The 17686-nt window shown below is 41.4% G+C and overlaps 1 protein-coding gene across 2 annotated transcripts in view; it reads right to left on the bottom strand.

The window, feature by feature from the left end:
* The window catches only part of GALNT18 (polypeptide N-acetylgalactosaminyltransferase 18), a 330059-nt gene that overhangs the window by 67744 nt on the left and 244629 nt on the right, over positions 1 to 17686 (bottom strand). For both annotated transcript variants that reach the window (XM_066630404.1, XM_066630399.1), the window contains exons 4-6: positions 12037 to 12220; positions 9102 to 9299; positions 5845 to 5959 (exon numbers count right to left, since the gene is read on the bottom strand). In XM_066630404.1, the coding sequence (XP_066486501.1) occupies positions 5845 to 5959; positions 9102 to 9299; positions 12037 to 12220 (497 nt within the window). The remainder of the gene's footprint in view (positions 1 to 5844; positions 5960 to 9101; positions 9300 to 12036; positions 12221 to 17686) is intronic.

The following is a 17686-nucleotide window of genomic DNA, read 5'->3' as shown; positions in this document are numbered from 1 at the left end:
TACCAGAAAAAGTGGTTTGCTTATGTGACAGAAAGAGAAGAAATGTGAAAAGATAGTGACATTCTGCTAGGATATCTGCAAAATTATGAGGCCATGCCTCATAATCCACTGGGTTTCTGGGGTTTTGGATTAAAAAAAAAAAATCAGTGGATACCAAATCAGTGGAAAAATAATTTTAAAGACCCGCTACCAAGTTTCTTGTTCCTCTACTATTGCCCCAGAATGCACTGGTATAGATACTAAACTGCATTCAGCCACTAGATGGGGTGAGCAATGGAATTTAATGGAATGAAATTATGGTTATTTAATGGTGCGGAGAAAGGAAATTGGATTTTGGTGCTTTTTTTCCTTGTGACAAGGCATTTAAAAGTGGACCTCTGTGTTAGTGGTAAGTCAAATCAGTGGGTACCAAGTCAGTGAATACTGAGCTTCTACCTGTAAACTGTTTTGATGCAGAGGGAAATTGAAATTCTATTCAAAATAGTGGTGGACAAAGTGCAATCATTGCACACTGTCATATTTTAAAGAATTCATTATGTAGGTTAGGCTGGACTTCTCCGGAGACATGAGGAAAAAATATATATATATGGATATTAAAGTGATGTTGGGCCTTATTTAAGTGATCTGGCATACCCCAAAGTTTCAATTACACTAAGGATTATGCTTTTCTGTAGCCCTGTCCATCAAAGTCATCTTCGGCATTTAGCTTCAGCAAAGGCTAAGCTTAGCTGACCGGCTAGTATATTACTTGAGAGTTTTGGGGCCATATTCTGTCATGCAAATTATTAGAGAAGTCTCACGGGTAGCACTGATCAAACTCCTTGCCAGTGTTAAAAAACAGTAAGTCATTCAGTTTAGAATCAATTTAAGCACAGCACACAAGTTCAAGCAAAGAAACTAGCTTCTACAAGTGATCTTGTGACACCAGACCCTCTGCTAGCAGCTATGGAGGGTGCTTCCATCTCTCGTCTGTAACATAACTATGTAAGAAATGTGCCTTTTCTATGCTGCAGCAATGCTTTATCTTCGACAAGTGAGAGGAAAGGGACTTAGAGAAACTAGGAAGTGTAAAATGAAAATTTTGAAAGTGTATTTCTCAGCCTCGATGGTATACTTAAAAGTGTTCTTACCACTTATTTATAGACATTTGTCCTTCCCTTTCTATCCATCTATGTGAACCAAGGCCATATTCAGAAACTTGCTATTGTGTGGAGAATCTTCTATACTAGTGGTGTTCCAACTGTGTTTTCAGGAACTTTGAAAGTGTTGCAATGTTAATAATAATAATAATAATAATAATAATAATAATAATAATAATAATAATAATAATAATAATAATAATACAGGTATTTATATACCGCCTTTCATGGTCTTCAGAATTCTCCTCAGACTTTATTTCAAAGCGGTTTACATAGGCAGGCTATACTAAATCATATACTAAAAACAATTGACGAAGGTTCTGTCTTTCAAGAACTACAACATTTCAGATGGATGTTTTTATGATCTGGTATCACATTCTGGCCTCCAGTTTCCTCCCATGCAAGCTAACAATCCTTCATATCTCACTGGAAGGGCAGCCAAAGAGCAGATGGAAAAACTGGGCTCGGCTTGTCAGCTGCTTCAAGGTGTCGCCGTTCACGGTACCAGTGGCCTCGAACTAGTGACCTTCAGCTGTTATCTTCAGGCAAACGAAGGCTCTACCCTCTAGACCAGGGGTGCCCAAACCCTGGCCCGGGGGCCACTTGCGGCACTCGGGGACTTCCAATCCGGCCCTGAGGGAGCCCCCAGTCTCCAATGAGCATCTGGCCCTCCGGAGATTTGCTGGAGTCCGTGCTGGCCTGACGCAACGGCTCTCAGCTTGAGGGTGACTGTTCAACCTCTTGTGTGAGCTGTGGGATGAGGTCTCCCTCCATTACTTGCTGTTTCACCTCTGTGATGCAGCATCGGCAGCAAAGGAAAGGCCAGCCTTGCTTTGTGCAAGGCCTTGAGCTACTGCAAGACCTTCATTCATTCATATAAGTTCCATCTCTAATATATTCATTTATGTAAATTTATTCAAATTTTTAAACGTAAATTAATTCTTTTTTCCCCGGCCCGCGACACAGTGTCGGAGAGATGATGTGGCCCTCCTGCCAAAATGTTTGGACACCCCTGCTCTAGACCAGACCTACTGCCCGATGAATAAGATGAATAATGCTGGACAAACATCCCTGGAAGACAGCCCACCCCCAGTGTTGGCCACAGAATGCATCCGCATGCACGTGTGTATTTAGATGGGGAGGCAGTGAGGCCAAATAGCTACCTTTGGTCCCTTTGGGGAGGGAGACAGGGTAAAAATACTGTAGACCAGTGTTTCTCAATTGTGGGTCAGGACCCACTAGGTGGGTCGCGAACCAATTTCAGGTGTGTCCCCATTCATTTCAATATTTTATTTTTAATATATTAAACTTGATGCTACCCTGATATGTGACTGCATCCGGGGAAATGTTACAGACCTGTACTTTTAACAAGCTACTATGTATATTCTTTTAACAATGATAATGGGATGTACTCCAGGGTAAGTGTGGGTAGGATTGCAGCCTAGGATTGTTAAAAATCTTCCTGCTTGATGATGTCACTTTCAGTCATGACATCACTTCTGGTGGGTCCTGACAGATTCTCATTCTAAAAAGTCGGTCCCGGTGCTAAATGTGTGAGAACCACTGCTGAAGACAGACAGACCAAGCCAGTGGTGTGTGCATAATTTTCTGTCTCAGTCATTTTCTGTCTCAATATCCACCCCTTAATCTCCCTTAAAATTAGGAAACCCCCACACTGAAGCCTTTCTGCAGAAGGAAGGTGTTCCACCTCTCTGATCTTTTAGGTTGTCCTCTTTTGCACCTTTTCCAGCCTGACCCATATCCTTCTTGTGCTGTTGCAACTAGAACTGCACACTGTTTTCTAAATGCAGCTATATCATACATTCATATGGAGACAATCCAATCATCTTCCTAAGACTACTTTCATTCATTCTAAAAATCTGTTGGCTCTCTAAGGTATAAGTTGTATTATATTCTTTGGCAGGTATTCACAAAGAGTGGTACGAGATACATAAATCACCTAGATTGTTGCTAATAAACTAATAGCATTGAGTGGAATAGAAACTGTATGATTATGGCTTCTTCACTATTCTATAAATGTGTTTAAGCCTAGGATGAAATGGAACACATCTGTCTCATATTTTATCTGCTTCCAAAGTGGTTCAACTGTGCTTAACAAACATGCCTTATCTTGGGGGAAGCTGTTCTTGCTGCCTAGAAAACCTTAATTAAAAGAGGCAATGAGTCTTTTCCAAGGTTCACTACTTCAGCAAAATTCTGGAATATTTACAGTAAACAATGTTACAGCACTTTTATTCAATAGTACATTTAAAAGGCATGAAGTTTTTCTTTTTTTTCAGCCTGTGAGATTTTTTTCCTGTAGCCTTGTGAAGTAGACTATCTTTAGTCCTGATGTAAGGATGGAAACTGGGGCTGAGAAGCTCTGGATTGCCAAGGCCATATATTTATTTCACAGTTAAGCAGGGACATGAATGGCAATCTCTCCCAACTTATCAATGCTCTCCTGGGGGGGGGGGGAGAATGTGATCATCTTAAAAAAATTTGCAGATGAACAAAGGTTAAATTCAGAATGTGACAGTTCTCCGGAATTGTGTATGGAATGTAAGATCTAGAGAATAAGATATGCAAGAATAAGAATTCTGAAAGCAATGCTAAAGAACTACAGGAGAAAATCCTGACTAGAATAAGGACATTGATGATTCTTTTATTGGAACTCTCAGGAAAGGGCAATAATCCAGTTTCTTTAGACTCAAATATTAATTAGACTCATCTTAATTAAATTATACAATAATGGATTGGAAAAAATCTTATTCAGAGAGTTTTTTGGCAGAAGCAAAAAGAAAGGATTAATGAGGCTGCCTTCTGACATGCTGAGAAAGCACTGAATTCTTAAGTTTTTGTCCTCTCGCAGCATAATAAGATAGAATGGCAAGTTTATTAACTTAAAACATAATATTTTTCATAATAAGAAAACAATCTATGCTTGTACACTAGTTACAAGAAGGTTGTTTATTGATCACTTAGGTGGTAATACTAGGGCCCATTATATAAATCAGAGGATCTTGGCCACAACTGAAAAGAACCGTTCTTTGATTATCAGAAAACCTATTCACGGTGAACATAAGAACATAAGAACAGCCCCACTGGATCAGGCCATAGGCCCATCTAGTCCAGCTTCCTGTATCTCACAGCGGTCCACCAAATGCCCCAGGGAGCACACCAGATAACAAGAGACCTCATCCTGGTGCCCTCCCCTGCATCTGGCATTCTGACATAACCCATTTCTAAAATCAGGAGGTTGTGCATACACATCATGGCTTGTACCCCATAATGGATTTTTCCTCCAGAAACTTGTCCAATCCCCTTTTAAAGGCGTCTAGGCTAGACGCCAGCACCACATTCTGTGGCAAGGAGTTCCACAGACCAACCACACGCTGAGTAAAGAAATATTTTCTTTTGTCTGTCCTAACCCGCCCAACACTCAATTTTAGTGGATGTCCCCTGGTTCTGGTATTATGTGAGAGTTTAAAGAGCATCTCCCTATCCACTCTGTCCATTCCCTGCATAATTTTGTATGTCTCAATCATGTCCCCCCTCAAGCGTCTCTTTTCTAGGCTGAAGAGGCCCAAACGCCGTAGCCTTTCCTCATAAGGAAGGTGCCCCAGCCCCGTAATCATCTTAGTAGCTCTCTTTTGCACCTTTTCCATTTCCACTATGTCTTTTTTGAGATGCGGCGACCAGAACTGGACACAATACTCCAGGTGTGGCCTTACCATAGATTTGTACAATGGCATTATAATACTAGCCGTTTTGTTCTCAATACCCTTCCTAATGATCCCAAGCATAGAATTGGCCTTCTTCACTGCCGCCGCACATTGGGTCGACACTTTCATCGACCTGTCCACCACCACCCCAAGATCTCTCTCCTGATCTGTCACAGACAGCTCAGAACCCATCAGCCTATATCTAAAGTTTTGATTTTTTGCCCCAATCTGCATGACTTTACACTTACTGACATTGAAGCGCATCTGCCATTTTGCTGCCCATTCTGCCAGTCTGGAGAGATCCTTCTGGAGCTCCTCACAATCACTTCTGGTCTTCACCACTCGGAAAAGTTTGGTGTCGTCTGCAAACTTAGCCACTTCACTGCTCAACGCTGTGCAGATTTCATATTTGTTCAATTATTCAGAGTGCAATCCTACCATGGAGGTAGGTCAGCACAAATCCCTTTCACTGGCCTGAGAGTGTTGTGAACAAGCTGTAAAGCACGTCCACACCTCTTTCAGAGTCAACTGAGCCAGTGCACAGACATGTGCTGGCTCATGGAGGCTAAATACAGCCTCTGCAGAGCCAAAACAAGGTAAACCGAGGGCAACCGGCATGGGGGGCATTGGAAAGGGTTGGCGGGAGGGTAAAACAGGGATGTTTTGGGGGAAGGGAGTGTGGTGGGCAGACTGGGCCCAGGATGGGGGTGGGATCTGCCTGAGCAACTTAGGCTGGATCCAATACCCCCTCCAGGCCAGCCTAGTGTTACATCAGGCTGCTTCGATCTGCACCAGAAATTTTGCTGGTCTAAAGTGGTGAACGTTTAATTTGGCTAAAGGCTTATCTGGTTTTTTGTAAAAAGAGACTCACAGTATAATCTTACAGCATATTTCTGATTCTTCCATATTGAGTTCATTATCTGAAACATTCTTTCATCTACAACCTCAGCGAAACTCATATATTCCTGATTACTCCTTACCCTTATACCAAGTTCCACGTTTTCGCCTCCATAGACTTCCATGCCTTCATCAAGCAGACCAATTTCTTGGAAATACTCTCTGTCTACTATGAAGCATCCAATCAGTGCTGGACTCCTACAGGAATACAATGAAACAACAGTAGAAAAATTAAGGCACAGAAATTTAACCAGTGAAGTTCAACTTACATGTGTGTCATTTAAGAAAACGTCACCATTTACAAATTCTATGCAGAGTATTCAACAGTATCTTCAGCAATGAGATACATTAATATAGATTGTACTAACAAAAGGGCCTGCACTCCTGACATCCATGACTGTCATTGAATGTAATATTCAGGGACTTGTGTCGTCCCACAGGCGTCTTTGGATTGCACCCTTAGTGGAATACAGGAAGCAGCAGAATGTGATGGTAGAATGATGAGATGGTGGAATGAACTATACCATTTCAGTAAACAGGCTAGAAATATTTGTGTATTTAACCCATTTTTGCCTGGCCAAGAGGTGTACACATTTGGTCCCTTTTGTGTATATGCACAATAGCATATACGCAACAGTGACAACAGCTCCCTCTTGTATGTGTGCATATTTTCCTGAAAGATCTTTCAAGACACGTAGATCAGGCAGTTACATGATGTACGCAACAATTCTGAATGCTGCTCCACCAAAGTTTTCCTAATAAAGCTAACACTGCCAAGAAAAAGATTCTACCCTAGCACTTTGATGCTGCACTGATTTCCTGTTTGCTAGGGGTTTTTAACATAGAGGACTTTAAAAAGTGTGATCTTCTACCTGCAGTTCATTCTCCCATCTCAGCATTCAATCATATGGACAGACGAGACCTCAGTTATCAACTTCTCATAACAAACAGTTGAAGATGCATGTTAATAAATGTGAACAGTATTTTTATAGCCACTGGCATCAAAATGAGTCAGTTTCATAATTTAAAGTTAGGTCCCATGACTATTCAATTTATATAATTTTTTATCTATTTCTAATACATTATATACTGGTGAAAAGCTCCAGATCCTGGTATTAGAAATGACAATATTAATTTTAAAATGTTAATTCAATAAATTTGTTAAAAAATTTTAATTTAATAAAATATTAATTTTTAATCCTACACATAAATAATACACAAATATACTTATTACATTGCTATCTTGCTCTTCCGTCAGTAACCTCATGGGGCTCCCAAGCATTCCTGCCCAGGTCCTGACCTGGCTTACAGATCAATCATGAGCTGCCAAGGACCGCAGCGGTGCCAAAATGGCTGCTGCAGCACCCTATGGACATCAGGCAGCCAACAGCGGCTCCCAACGTCTCCTTGGGGGAAGGGACATTTGTCCCCTTCCCCCAAGTAAAGGAAACAGTTCTGCAATGGGGCTACTCGACTCTGTGCTGGCTATTTAGCCAGCGCAGAGTAAAGCAGCTCCGTGTCAGCCCGGGAAACCCTACTTGGGGCTATGGCTCTGGAAGAGGTCAGCTTTGCCAGTCCCACCATACAAGTGTCTCCAAATGTTATCCTGTGATGTGGGGGGGGGGGGATGCTTAGGCATCCATAGAAACACATATTGTATTTCCAGCCTGATGATTTCTGAATGACATTTCAATTGATTGAAAATAGGCCACTCACTGCACATCATCTCATTTACAGAGCAGTTGAGAATAGAATAATTAATCTGTCTGTTACCCTAGTTCACACTTTGTCGTGCAGGCTGGCAAATAGTAAAACGTTACTTTCGTCTTCATGTGAGCATAGAAGAGCACTGAGACAACAGGATACTAATTAAAGGAGGTATGGCACTGTTGAATGGACAGTAATAATCAAGCTGTCGTAAACTGGCATCTGTTCCGAATATGATTGTTAGATTTCATATCCTTAAATGTTGCCCTCCCTCCCTGTGTAAATCAGTACCTCTGTGATAACAAAATGTCAACTCAGAACCAATGGAGGCTATTTCCAGTAAACTCTGTGATGAAGAGAATGTCAGTACTCCCTTATGTTGCTGGGAACATTATGTTTCAGAACATGAATGCCATGCATAGAAGAAGTGCTCCTCCTCATTTTCCATCACAGCACTACAAGGTTCTTAAGAACATATCCTTAAGAAATGAATGCTTGCTCTTGGTACAAACCTACATATTTTTCATGCTTTTCTTTTTTAAAAACTACCAGCCTTGGCCTTTCATTATGGTATGCTTGCTATTCCAAAACAATAACAAAAAACCAAAGCAATTTCACATATTGTCACTTAATTCGATTTGTTATGATGATATAAAGGCACATTGCTACTTGAGGAGCTCTGGCCCATAGTGGAACAGCCAGGCAGCTCCACATTTACCTGTATAGTTTGGTTTTGTGTTGGATTGGGTTCAGGAACCCAAGAAGAGTTCAAGCAGGAAGACTGAGATAGAGAAGACATACTAGAGCTCCTCCCACCAGTGGAGAAAATCTGGTGTCTCAGATTTGTTTTAGTGAGAGTTTTCTGAGAAAATGCAGAATTTTGGTGCACCTGGGCCATCTTTAAAACTTGATGCAGTATACTGATCACATTAAGGGGGAATCCATTTCCATAAGGCTGCATAGGAATTATGGCTGAAGTGGGAGATGCTGAAAACAACAGTTTTCAAGAATCCCAGTTAGCAATGGACACTCCCAAGCAGGTTCAACTTTTCTTGGTAGGTAGGTCAGTCACTTTTCTAGGCGAGACTTCAAATGCATGAATAGAAAATTAATGACTCCTTCAGTCAGTGGGACAGCCTAGTAGAAGATCTTGAGATAACCATAAACAACCTGAGATGTTATAATAGTAATGGAAAGTTGACCCCAAGTCCTTCCAAAATACAGAATAATTCCTGCAGTTCTGCTCTGATGGCTCACTGATAGGTGATTGGTTGCAAGAGTACAAATGTCTTCTCTCTCCAGTTTTCATCTTCACTGCTGTTCTCTCAGTACTCACACTAGAACATATTAAAACTCATTCGTTTCTCCAGGCAATACATTGTTGCTCATTATATGTCTGTTGCAGGGAATGGCTCTGATTGCCTGCGTGCAATCATGAACAACAAGACATATTTCAAGGGGGACACCAAACCATCTTCCATCTATGCAAGACCTAACAGTACAGTTGTGCCAGACTGAGTATTAGGGAAAAAGCCGCTAATATATTAACCGGATCACAGAAGTTAATTGTGACTGCAATATTTTTTGACACTGTTGTGTCATTCACCCAGCTTGACTCAAATTTTCACATTACCTTATGGGAGCAGTAGTATTTTCCAGCTTCCACCAAGACTTGGGGGGATTGAGGTATCGACACCATAATTCCCAGTCAAAACCCTGTGCTGAAAGAGGGTACTCTTCTAATTCAAAATTGTCATATTTGATGTTATCAAATGATGGAGAAATGACCCTTTTTCTATTTTCCTTGATCCTGGTGAGGACTGGTTCAGCCCTAAAGAAAGAGAAGACTATCAGATTGTTTCAGAAGTTATCCACATCAGTGTGTTCCTCCTTTACTGTCTCTCATATCTAGCTAGCTAGAGAAAGTATGAGCACATGTCTATCTATGCCCAAACCTGCACTGATTTCTGTAGGAAGTTTTAATTTCAAAAAGTTCTTTACAGCTCCTACACTGCACAACTTTGAATCCAACATTGCTTCTTGTCAGTTTCTTGCCTTGCTGAGAGAAGAAATCAGGATTTTATTGTCTATGACAATTATTATCCTTCAGTACCGCACTAAGAGGATGGCTCCAGGCTATCGAGTGAACAAGGGCATCAAAGAGATCAGAGTTAATAACATAATAGTCCTAAGGATAAAGGCTTCTGCCCTTTTAAAGAGACACTCTTGTGTCAAAATGAAGATCAGGAAAGAAAACAAAATCTTAACTTGGAATGTGTAAATTATTAGCCAGGTGGGATGCCCAAATAATTAGAGGTAGCGGATATGTGTTAATACAAGCCAAGGAAATTCACAGCAGCTATCAGGCACCAGAGATTTTGGAGTTCTTTTAGCAGAGATGTAATTATAACCTGTGGCAAAGCTCTAGCAGTAAAGTGATACTAATTATGCAACAAATTATTCTGATGGCATTAATTTTTATGCCATACATACTATAATTAAAAGTTATTAATGAGCAGAATGGGTAATATATTGGACACTGAATCTGGAGGAGCTGGAGATTAGAAATTACAAAGATGTCTGGACAAAAACTGACCTAGAAACTATGCTTTCTGACTCAAATCTCTTGCTGCAACCTCAATATCAAGGTTGCCATGGCCTTTCTCCAAATTCACATATGTGTTGTAGACAAAGTCAAATAAAGTTTAGAACAGACATGTTAGTATGAGTCACTCTCCATACAAACAATGCATACCAACCATACTTTCAGAAAAGCCTAATTCATGTAATTGGCCCTACTGTCCTCACCTTTTCTCATGTAAATAGTATGCATAGCAAGGGGGAGGTGATCCAGTTTGGGGACACATTGTTGTAAGAGGCTTAAAGCCCCCTGTCTTCCTTGTAAAATTGTGCCTCAGTATCCTCAGGGGTTCTATTCCCAGAATCCCAGCAGATACAGAAACCCATGAATAATTAAATCTGTGGGTCAGGGCATGGCGGACCTCTAAATGTGACCGGAGCTGTGCTATGGTCATATCCTGAGGATGTTCTAAGGCCCAGGGAGACTGTGTGCAACCTCCCTGGGCCTCAGAAGGCCTTCTAAAAGCCTTGGAACATCACTTCTGGTTCCCCCCACGAAGAGAAAAAACAGAAGTGACATTCTAAAACCTCCCTGAGCCTCAGGACACCCACCAGACGTGACCAGATGAAATCTCCGGTTGCATCTGGATAGTACAGGTCAGTTCGATCCGGTAGGTTTGGAACCAGTGGTTAGTCAAATCTGTGGATACTGAATCCACTGATAAACAGGACCAACCTGTAAGAGTCATGACGAAGCTGTAAGAAAAAGCAAGCATGGTAGGGTCAATGATGTCAATGAAGTGACACCTAGTTTGGCTCAAAGTTGCACACACAGTTGAGTTAAATGATGCTAACATGTCTTCAGCATTGGTTTTACTGGCCTAAGGATATAACATGTTACATTAAGAAGAGGTTTTCCAATGACACACACCAGACTATTCTCGAAAAGTGAAGCAGCGACTGATGTTCAAAATATACAAGTTTCTGTCTCCTCAATTAACTCACCAATGCAAATTAAATAAATTCTTGTCTTAAAGAAAGTGGTACCAAATTTTCACTATCAAATGTTTTCAATGTGGAAATTGTATCTGGGGGCAAGTAGCAAAAAAGATTCCCCAAAACTCCTCTTTGTACTTTGTTCTCTTCTCACTGGAATGCAGCTTGGCTGCTGCCTTGGGCATAAATTCTTTAAATTCTCTTTTCTTCATCCTGACTTCTTATCCCAGCCAATCAGAAATCCCATAGTGAATTGGTACAACAATCACAACACTATTTAGTCAAACAAATATGCATACATATACATACAGGTAATGAATTCATGCCCGGGTAAGGGTAAAAACCACTGACTTTTCTCTGAATGGGCAAATACTCCGAATCACTGAAAGGGATGCTTTTCACTACTTGCAAAAATAATTGTGAGAAGTTGAGCTGTTTGGGCTCAGCCCTCTCTTAGTACTTGTTCAGTACAATTCAATATCCCACTGAAAACAATGGACAAATGTTTATCCTTTGGCACATTTGAAAATGTATCTACTGATCAGTATAGCATTAGACAATCTCTATGTAACCAGTTATGGAAATAGAGTGGGGAATGTGCCCCAGGCACAAAAATAACAGGGGCACAAAAATATTAAAGGGCAAGCAAAGTGGTCATCTGGAACCCAGAGAATTAATTCCTGTACTTTTAACAACTGCCTACATTTAAAAAAAAAAAAAATGTTTTTGCAGTCGATGAGTTGTGCCTAGCTGCCTGAATTCATATCCAAAAGAGAAGGTCAAGACCAGACATGTTAAACCCTGCCCACCTTTTAAGACTGGGAAAAATTAGTGGGTTTCTGCTTTTGTTCCATTGATGTCATTTTTCTTCCTTGCCCAGGTACATATTTCTCTTGTTATGGCACAGTGTCTAACATCTCTGTGTTAGTTTCTAAACAAAGAAAAACAAGCCCTACCAAATGACACAAATCCAAAGGCAGCAAGTCACATACCATCCCACATTGAATTCTACATGTGCATCAAAGAGCGCAACTACTGGAGCTGTTGCCGCCCTCCATCCACTAACACGAGAACGAATCAGCCCTTCTTGCTTGTTGTGTCGAACCACCTTGATGAACCCAGGCTTCTGCGTGTTCACCTCATCGACATACTCTCTTAGTTTCTCTTTGAGTTCTTCTGCAGAAGGAATACAAAGGAAGTTAGGGACATCTATCAGGCTTCTGAGGTGTTCCCATCAATATCACAACATAAACAACTTACAACCAAATACTAAATCTAGTGCTTTTTAGAAAACAAGGCTCAGAGAGACGACAAAGGAAGTCTTGAAAGCTGCAAGGCTGCATTTATTATGATACAATTTTCTTGTATAAATTAAAGGCCAGAACACAAGATTACAGGGGAGGGTATGTCAGGTCACTGTGGCTGATAGGCTTTCTGCTAAAGTACCCAAATTAAAAGGGCAGAGGTATTACAGGAACAGGGAGCAAACAGGCCCAGCATCCTTGTTCAATGCCAACCTAGTTGAAAGGCATTTCTGAAGTAATGACCAGGCTGTACAATGGCCACTTAGCCATTCGTATCAGTGGGATATGAACGACTCTCAGTGCGCAATCCTAACTGCACCCTAGGCCAGGGCAAGTACCTTGCACCAGTCTGGGAGGGCAGCAAACGTGTCATAAAGCATGTTTGCGCCTCCACGGGAGTAAGCTGCACCAGCGCATGGAGGTGCGCTATCCTACGGAGGCCAGATCCATTCTCCACAGCAGCAACAGCAGATGAGTTTGCGCCAGCCAAGCTCAGCTGACGCAAGGGACTGGGGGGAGTGTGGGGAAGGTGGGAAGGAGGCAGGAGGGAGGCATTCCAGGGTGTGGGGAGGGCAGGGAGTGGTGTTCCTGGGGGCAGGCGGGGCCAAGATCCAGCAATTATGCCGAATCCTAGCCCTATTTCCAAGTAGTGTGGTGTAGCTTTGGGCTGCTCAGTTCTGCACCACCTCATCAGATGGTGCAGATCCAAGTAGATCCATTGGGGCTGCTGCCACTTTACCTGGGGTAAGGGGAAAAGTTTCCCCTTGCCTCAGGCTAAGCCACAGTCAGCCCCAATCTTGCGCTGGATACACAGCAGGCCTCCTGGCCTGCCCGTTCCAGCACAAGTTAGGATTGCACCGCCCGTGCCTGTAATGTTCTTCCTGGGCAAATTATCATAATATTAATGCCCATATTCTTGCTGATGCATTTGTCAGAGTAAACTTATATGTTTGGTACAGCATTACAGTTTACGAAGTGATCCAGGCACAAGTGACTATACACCAAATATTAAGCACTAACATTATTGAGTTATTGTAGAATACGACAAGCTCTTAGTCATGCAATATATGTTGTTAATCAAGAATTTAACTTTGGGGGGGAGGGAAAGTCCATTTAAGCTTCACTTGAGATTTAACAGTAAATTTTAGGTTGCTTCTTCTCAAATCAAACAAAGGATTGCCACCCTAATTTACTCCTCCACCCTGCTTTCCCTAATTGCTCCTTTCTTCTTGGCATCTCAGTGTTACATCTGCAATGACACTAACAATGGTTAACATGAACCTGGTTCTGCTTATCTAGGGTTTGCAAGTCCACTTCAAACCATGGTTTCAAATTCAAACCTAAACAAGGATGAGAACCCAGAGTGGCAATAGCCATGGTTAGCATCCATGCCCCCATGCACATTCAACAAGAGACCATGGTTAAAACCAACAAGAAACATACATCAGTAAGTACATGCATTTCAGAGGTTGCTTTTCAAATAGCAAAATAGGATTTGAATGAACCCAGTGTAGCAACTACACTGAGCCACAATGGAATGTGAAATATTTCTAGTGCTGCTGAGGAATTACTCAGCAGCATCAGTATTACAGATTCTGAAAAAGAAGCCAAAAGCCACACATTTCTCCTCTGCAATATTTCAAACTGCGTTCCTAGCATAAAAGCTTCCCTTACACTCTGTATTAATCACACTCTGAATCTATATATTAATACTGTACACACATTCCATACAAATGACTACATAAACCAAGTGACTTCTGTATTAACATTCTTGAAAGAATATATTAGTATATAAACATTATTTATAATGATAGATAGATAGATAGATAGATAGATAGATAGATAGATAGATAGATAGATAGATAGATAGATAGATAGATAGATAGATAGATAGATAGATAGATAGATAGATAGATAGATAGATAGATAATGCACCTTCAACTCTGGCTGTCAACGCTGACTGGAACCATTGCAGGAGATTCCCTCCCTCCCCCATGAAAAAATTAAAGACGCATAGTTAAAGTCCTAAACATAGTTATAAGAGAACTTTATAATAAAGTCCTAAACATAGTTTAAAGTTTGAAGTCCTAAAACTTTAAAGTCCTTAAACTTTAAACTTTAAACTTTAAAGTCTTTAAAGTCCTAAACATAGTTATAAGAGAGTAAGTACCATTTAACATAGTGAAGTTTACTTCTGTGTAAACGTGCATAGGATTGCACCTTGTACATTATCTTCTTCCCTACGATTTGCTTGGGGGATGGAAACATCTCCTTTGAACTATTAAGAAATCCACTAAGGGCGCAATCCTAACCCCTTATGTCAGTTCTTTCCAGCACTGGCATAGCGTTGCCAATGGAACATGTGCTGCATCCTGCAGTTGGGTGTCACTCACGGAGGCCTCCTCAAAGTAAGGGAATGTTTGTTCCCTTACCTCAGAGCTGCATTGCCCTTATGTCAGTGCTGGAAAGCACTGACATAAGGGGTAAGGATTGCGCCCTATACCTCTCTACACAGAAAATGTAAGTGTAGGCAGGCCCCTGTATCATATCTGCAGATTGTGGTCCCACCCTATCCAACTTTCCAGCACAGATGCATCCATGACAACAGGGCATGCGCTGCATCCTGTGGTGGGAGACAGTCATGGAGGCAAACATGGAAGCCTTAAGGTAAGGGAATACAAGGGTGTTTGTTCCCTTACCTCAGAGCTGCATTGCAGCTGCATTGGCATTGGAAAGTTGGATAAGATTGGGCCCTCAGTTATCTGCAAATCCACAGGGGATACAGGGGCACCCTGTGCTCCCCCCCCCCCACATTCCCATTAAATTATCTTTGTTGTATGGCAGAAGCTCTTGCAGCACAGATGTTCAGGCAATCAGCCTGCATGCTAGAGGGTGACTAACAGGAAGTAGGTGTTCCTGCTTCCTTCTCTGCAGCATGCAGTCTAATTGCCTGCACAATCAGCTCTTCAGTAAAACAAGATTGTTAAACAAGAACACGTGCGCTGCAAGCTCTTCTGCTATACAACAAAGGTAACTGTAATGGGCATGCGTTTCCGCAGTTTCCAGTATCTGCAGGGGTGGCCAGGTATGCATTCCCCATGGATACTAGGGCACGCCTGTATATAGTACATGATTCATTTTTTATTTTATTTTTAAAGACCAAGGGGTGTTTCATGAAATTTAGTTAATGGAGGGCATTTCAATTTTTTAATATCTGTGCCATAACACCAATAAAAAAAATTAAAAGGATTTAGGGGCGTAGTGATGGTTTAGCAAAAACAACAAAAGAATTTTATAACACCTTAAGCAGCAATTTTTTAAATTTTCATCTCTTGGCACACCGATAAGGAGCCAAAATTGTCAAGGTACACCAACAGTTTTTCGACAATTGATAAGGCACACTGCACTCCCGGTGGGAGGATCACATCTTCCAATGGCCTTACTAATAAATGACTAACAAATGAAAATAAATTATTTTTAAATAATTATGTCAGCCTCCTTGCAAGGACTTTGTTCTGAATATCCAGTTTTAGCTTTGCAAATCCAGGATATCCCATTTTGCCAAATATTAATTTAGCTACACACACCATATCCCTACATGGAGTCAAAGGCATAATGGGAAAGCATTACTAGAGAATACAGCACATCACCCAAGGGTGTAAAGATCAATATGAGCCTAAGCAGTATCATTTGTTCAGCTTCCACTCAAGGACTGATTTGTTTGCTACGTTTCATTACTTCTACTGTACTTGCTTCTCTTCTACCAATTTGTCTTAGATATTTAAGCCCAACCTTTTTAATAGTCTAGTTCTTCAGCAGAAAACATCGGTTTATAATTTCATGGATGCAGGGGAAGGTCAAAAGGACCATGTTTGCATCCAGTTTAAATTGTAAAAAGGCACTAAGAGTGCAATCCTAACCAACTTTCCAGCACTGAAATAGGTATGCCAATGTGGTGTGCACTGCATCCTGCAGTGGGGAGGCAGTCAAGGGGACCTCAAGATAAGGACATGTTTGGTACCTTACCTTGGGGCTGCATAGCGGCTAGGTCAGTGCTAAAACATTGGTTAGGATTGCCTAACTTCATTTATTTAATGAAGATAGGACCCTAACTTCATTTATTTAATTTGTTTTATTTAAAAGATTTTTACCCTGCTTTTCTTCTGCCGGAACAGATGTCCAAGGCCGTTTCAAGATCATTCATTGTAAAGAGATTTGTTTGTGCCTTTGGCATGGACTCGTAGCTATCTACAGGCCCATTTGTGCAATGGTGATTTAATACATAGAACCAGTAAGGTATGTGCTACTGAGCCATAATCATATTTGGTGTGGAAGGGGAGCTACTCCTCATCCTCTTACCTTAAGTGGCACTTGTGGCCCTGATAAGACAATGATATAAGTTTCTGTAGCTTTGGCAGACACATAGCCCACCCTTGTCTTTAAGTTCTGTTCTGGTTGGCATAAGTGAGCAAGAATTATGTCCTGGTGAGTGTCGGAATAATCTCCAGATGACTAGTGGTGACTTTTTTTTTTCTTTCTTGAACTTTTTAAAACTGTGCTTCTACAGGCAATGACAGCTTCAACAGTGCTTGAAGTGTTGATAATATTCCCAGTTACTGACTCCTGCTGGTTGCCATTTTTTTCCAGATCTCCTCAGAAAATGACCCTACAATGCAAGGAGGGGTTATTTCCTGACACATTCTGGAAGAAAGAAAAGGCAGTTGGCAGAAACAGATTGCTGGAACTGTTATTGGTGCTTCCAGTGCTGATAAAGCTGGTGCTATCCCACAGAGTCATGATAGAAAAAATTAAAGAAAAAAAGGTAGGGAAAAAAATGCTCACTGACACCACCAATATCAATGGTCAGCCTTGCCCTGAAACAGTTTTGAAGATAGTAAGTAAAAATGTGCAGGCAAATAACTTTGATGGACTTCACTGCAAAGCTATAGTTAGAACAATGAAGGACTGGTGTGTAGCTTCAGTGTGTGGTTGTTCTGTGGAACTCCTTGCCACAGGATGTGGTGATGGCATCTGGCGCAGATGCCTTTAAAAGGGGAATGGACAAGTTTCTGGAGGAAAAATCCATTACGGGTTACAAGCCATGATGTGTATGTGCAACCTCCTGATTTTTAGAAATGGGCTATGTCAGATGCAAGGGAGGGCACCAGGATGCAGGTCTCTTGTTATCTGGTGTGCTCCCTGGCAGTGGCATCACTAGGATTCGCGTCACCCGGTGCGGGAGGCCTGCGCATCACCCCATGCAGTGGGCCGGACAACGCCCCAGGTGGTGGGTGTGATGATGTACCATCACCCGACCCCCACTGGTTTTTTGGCTGTA

The sequence above is a fragment of the Tiliqua scincoides genome, chromosome 1 (genome assembly GCF_035046505.1).
Source record: "Tiliqua scincoides isolate rTilSci1 chromosome 1, rTilSci1.hap2, whole genome shotgun sequence".
NCBI lineage: Eukaryota > Metazoa > Chordata > Lepidosauria > Squamata > Scincidae > Tiliqua > Tiliqua scincoides.
This window is presented reverse-complemented; position numbering and strand designations above follow the sequence as displayed.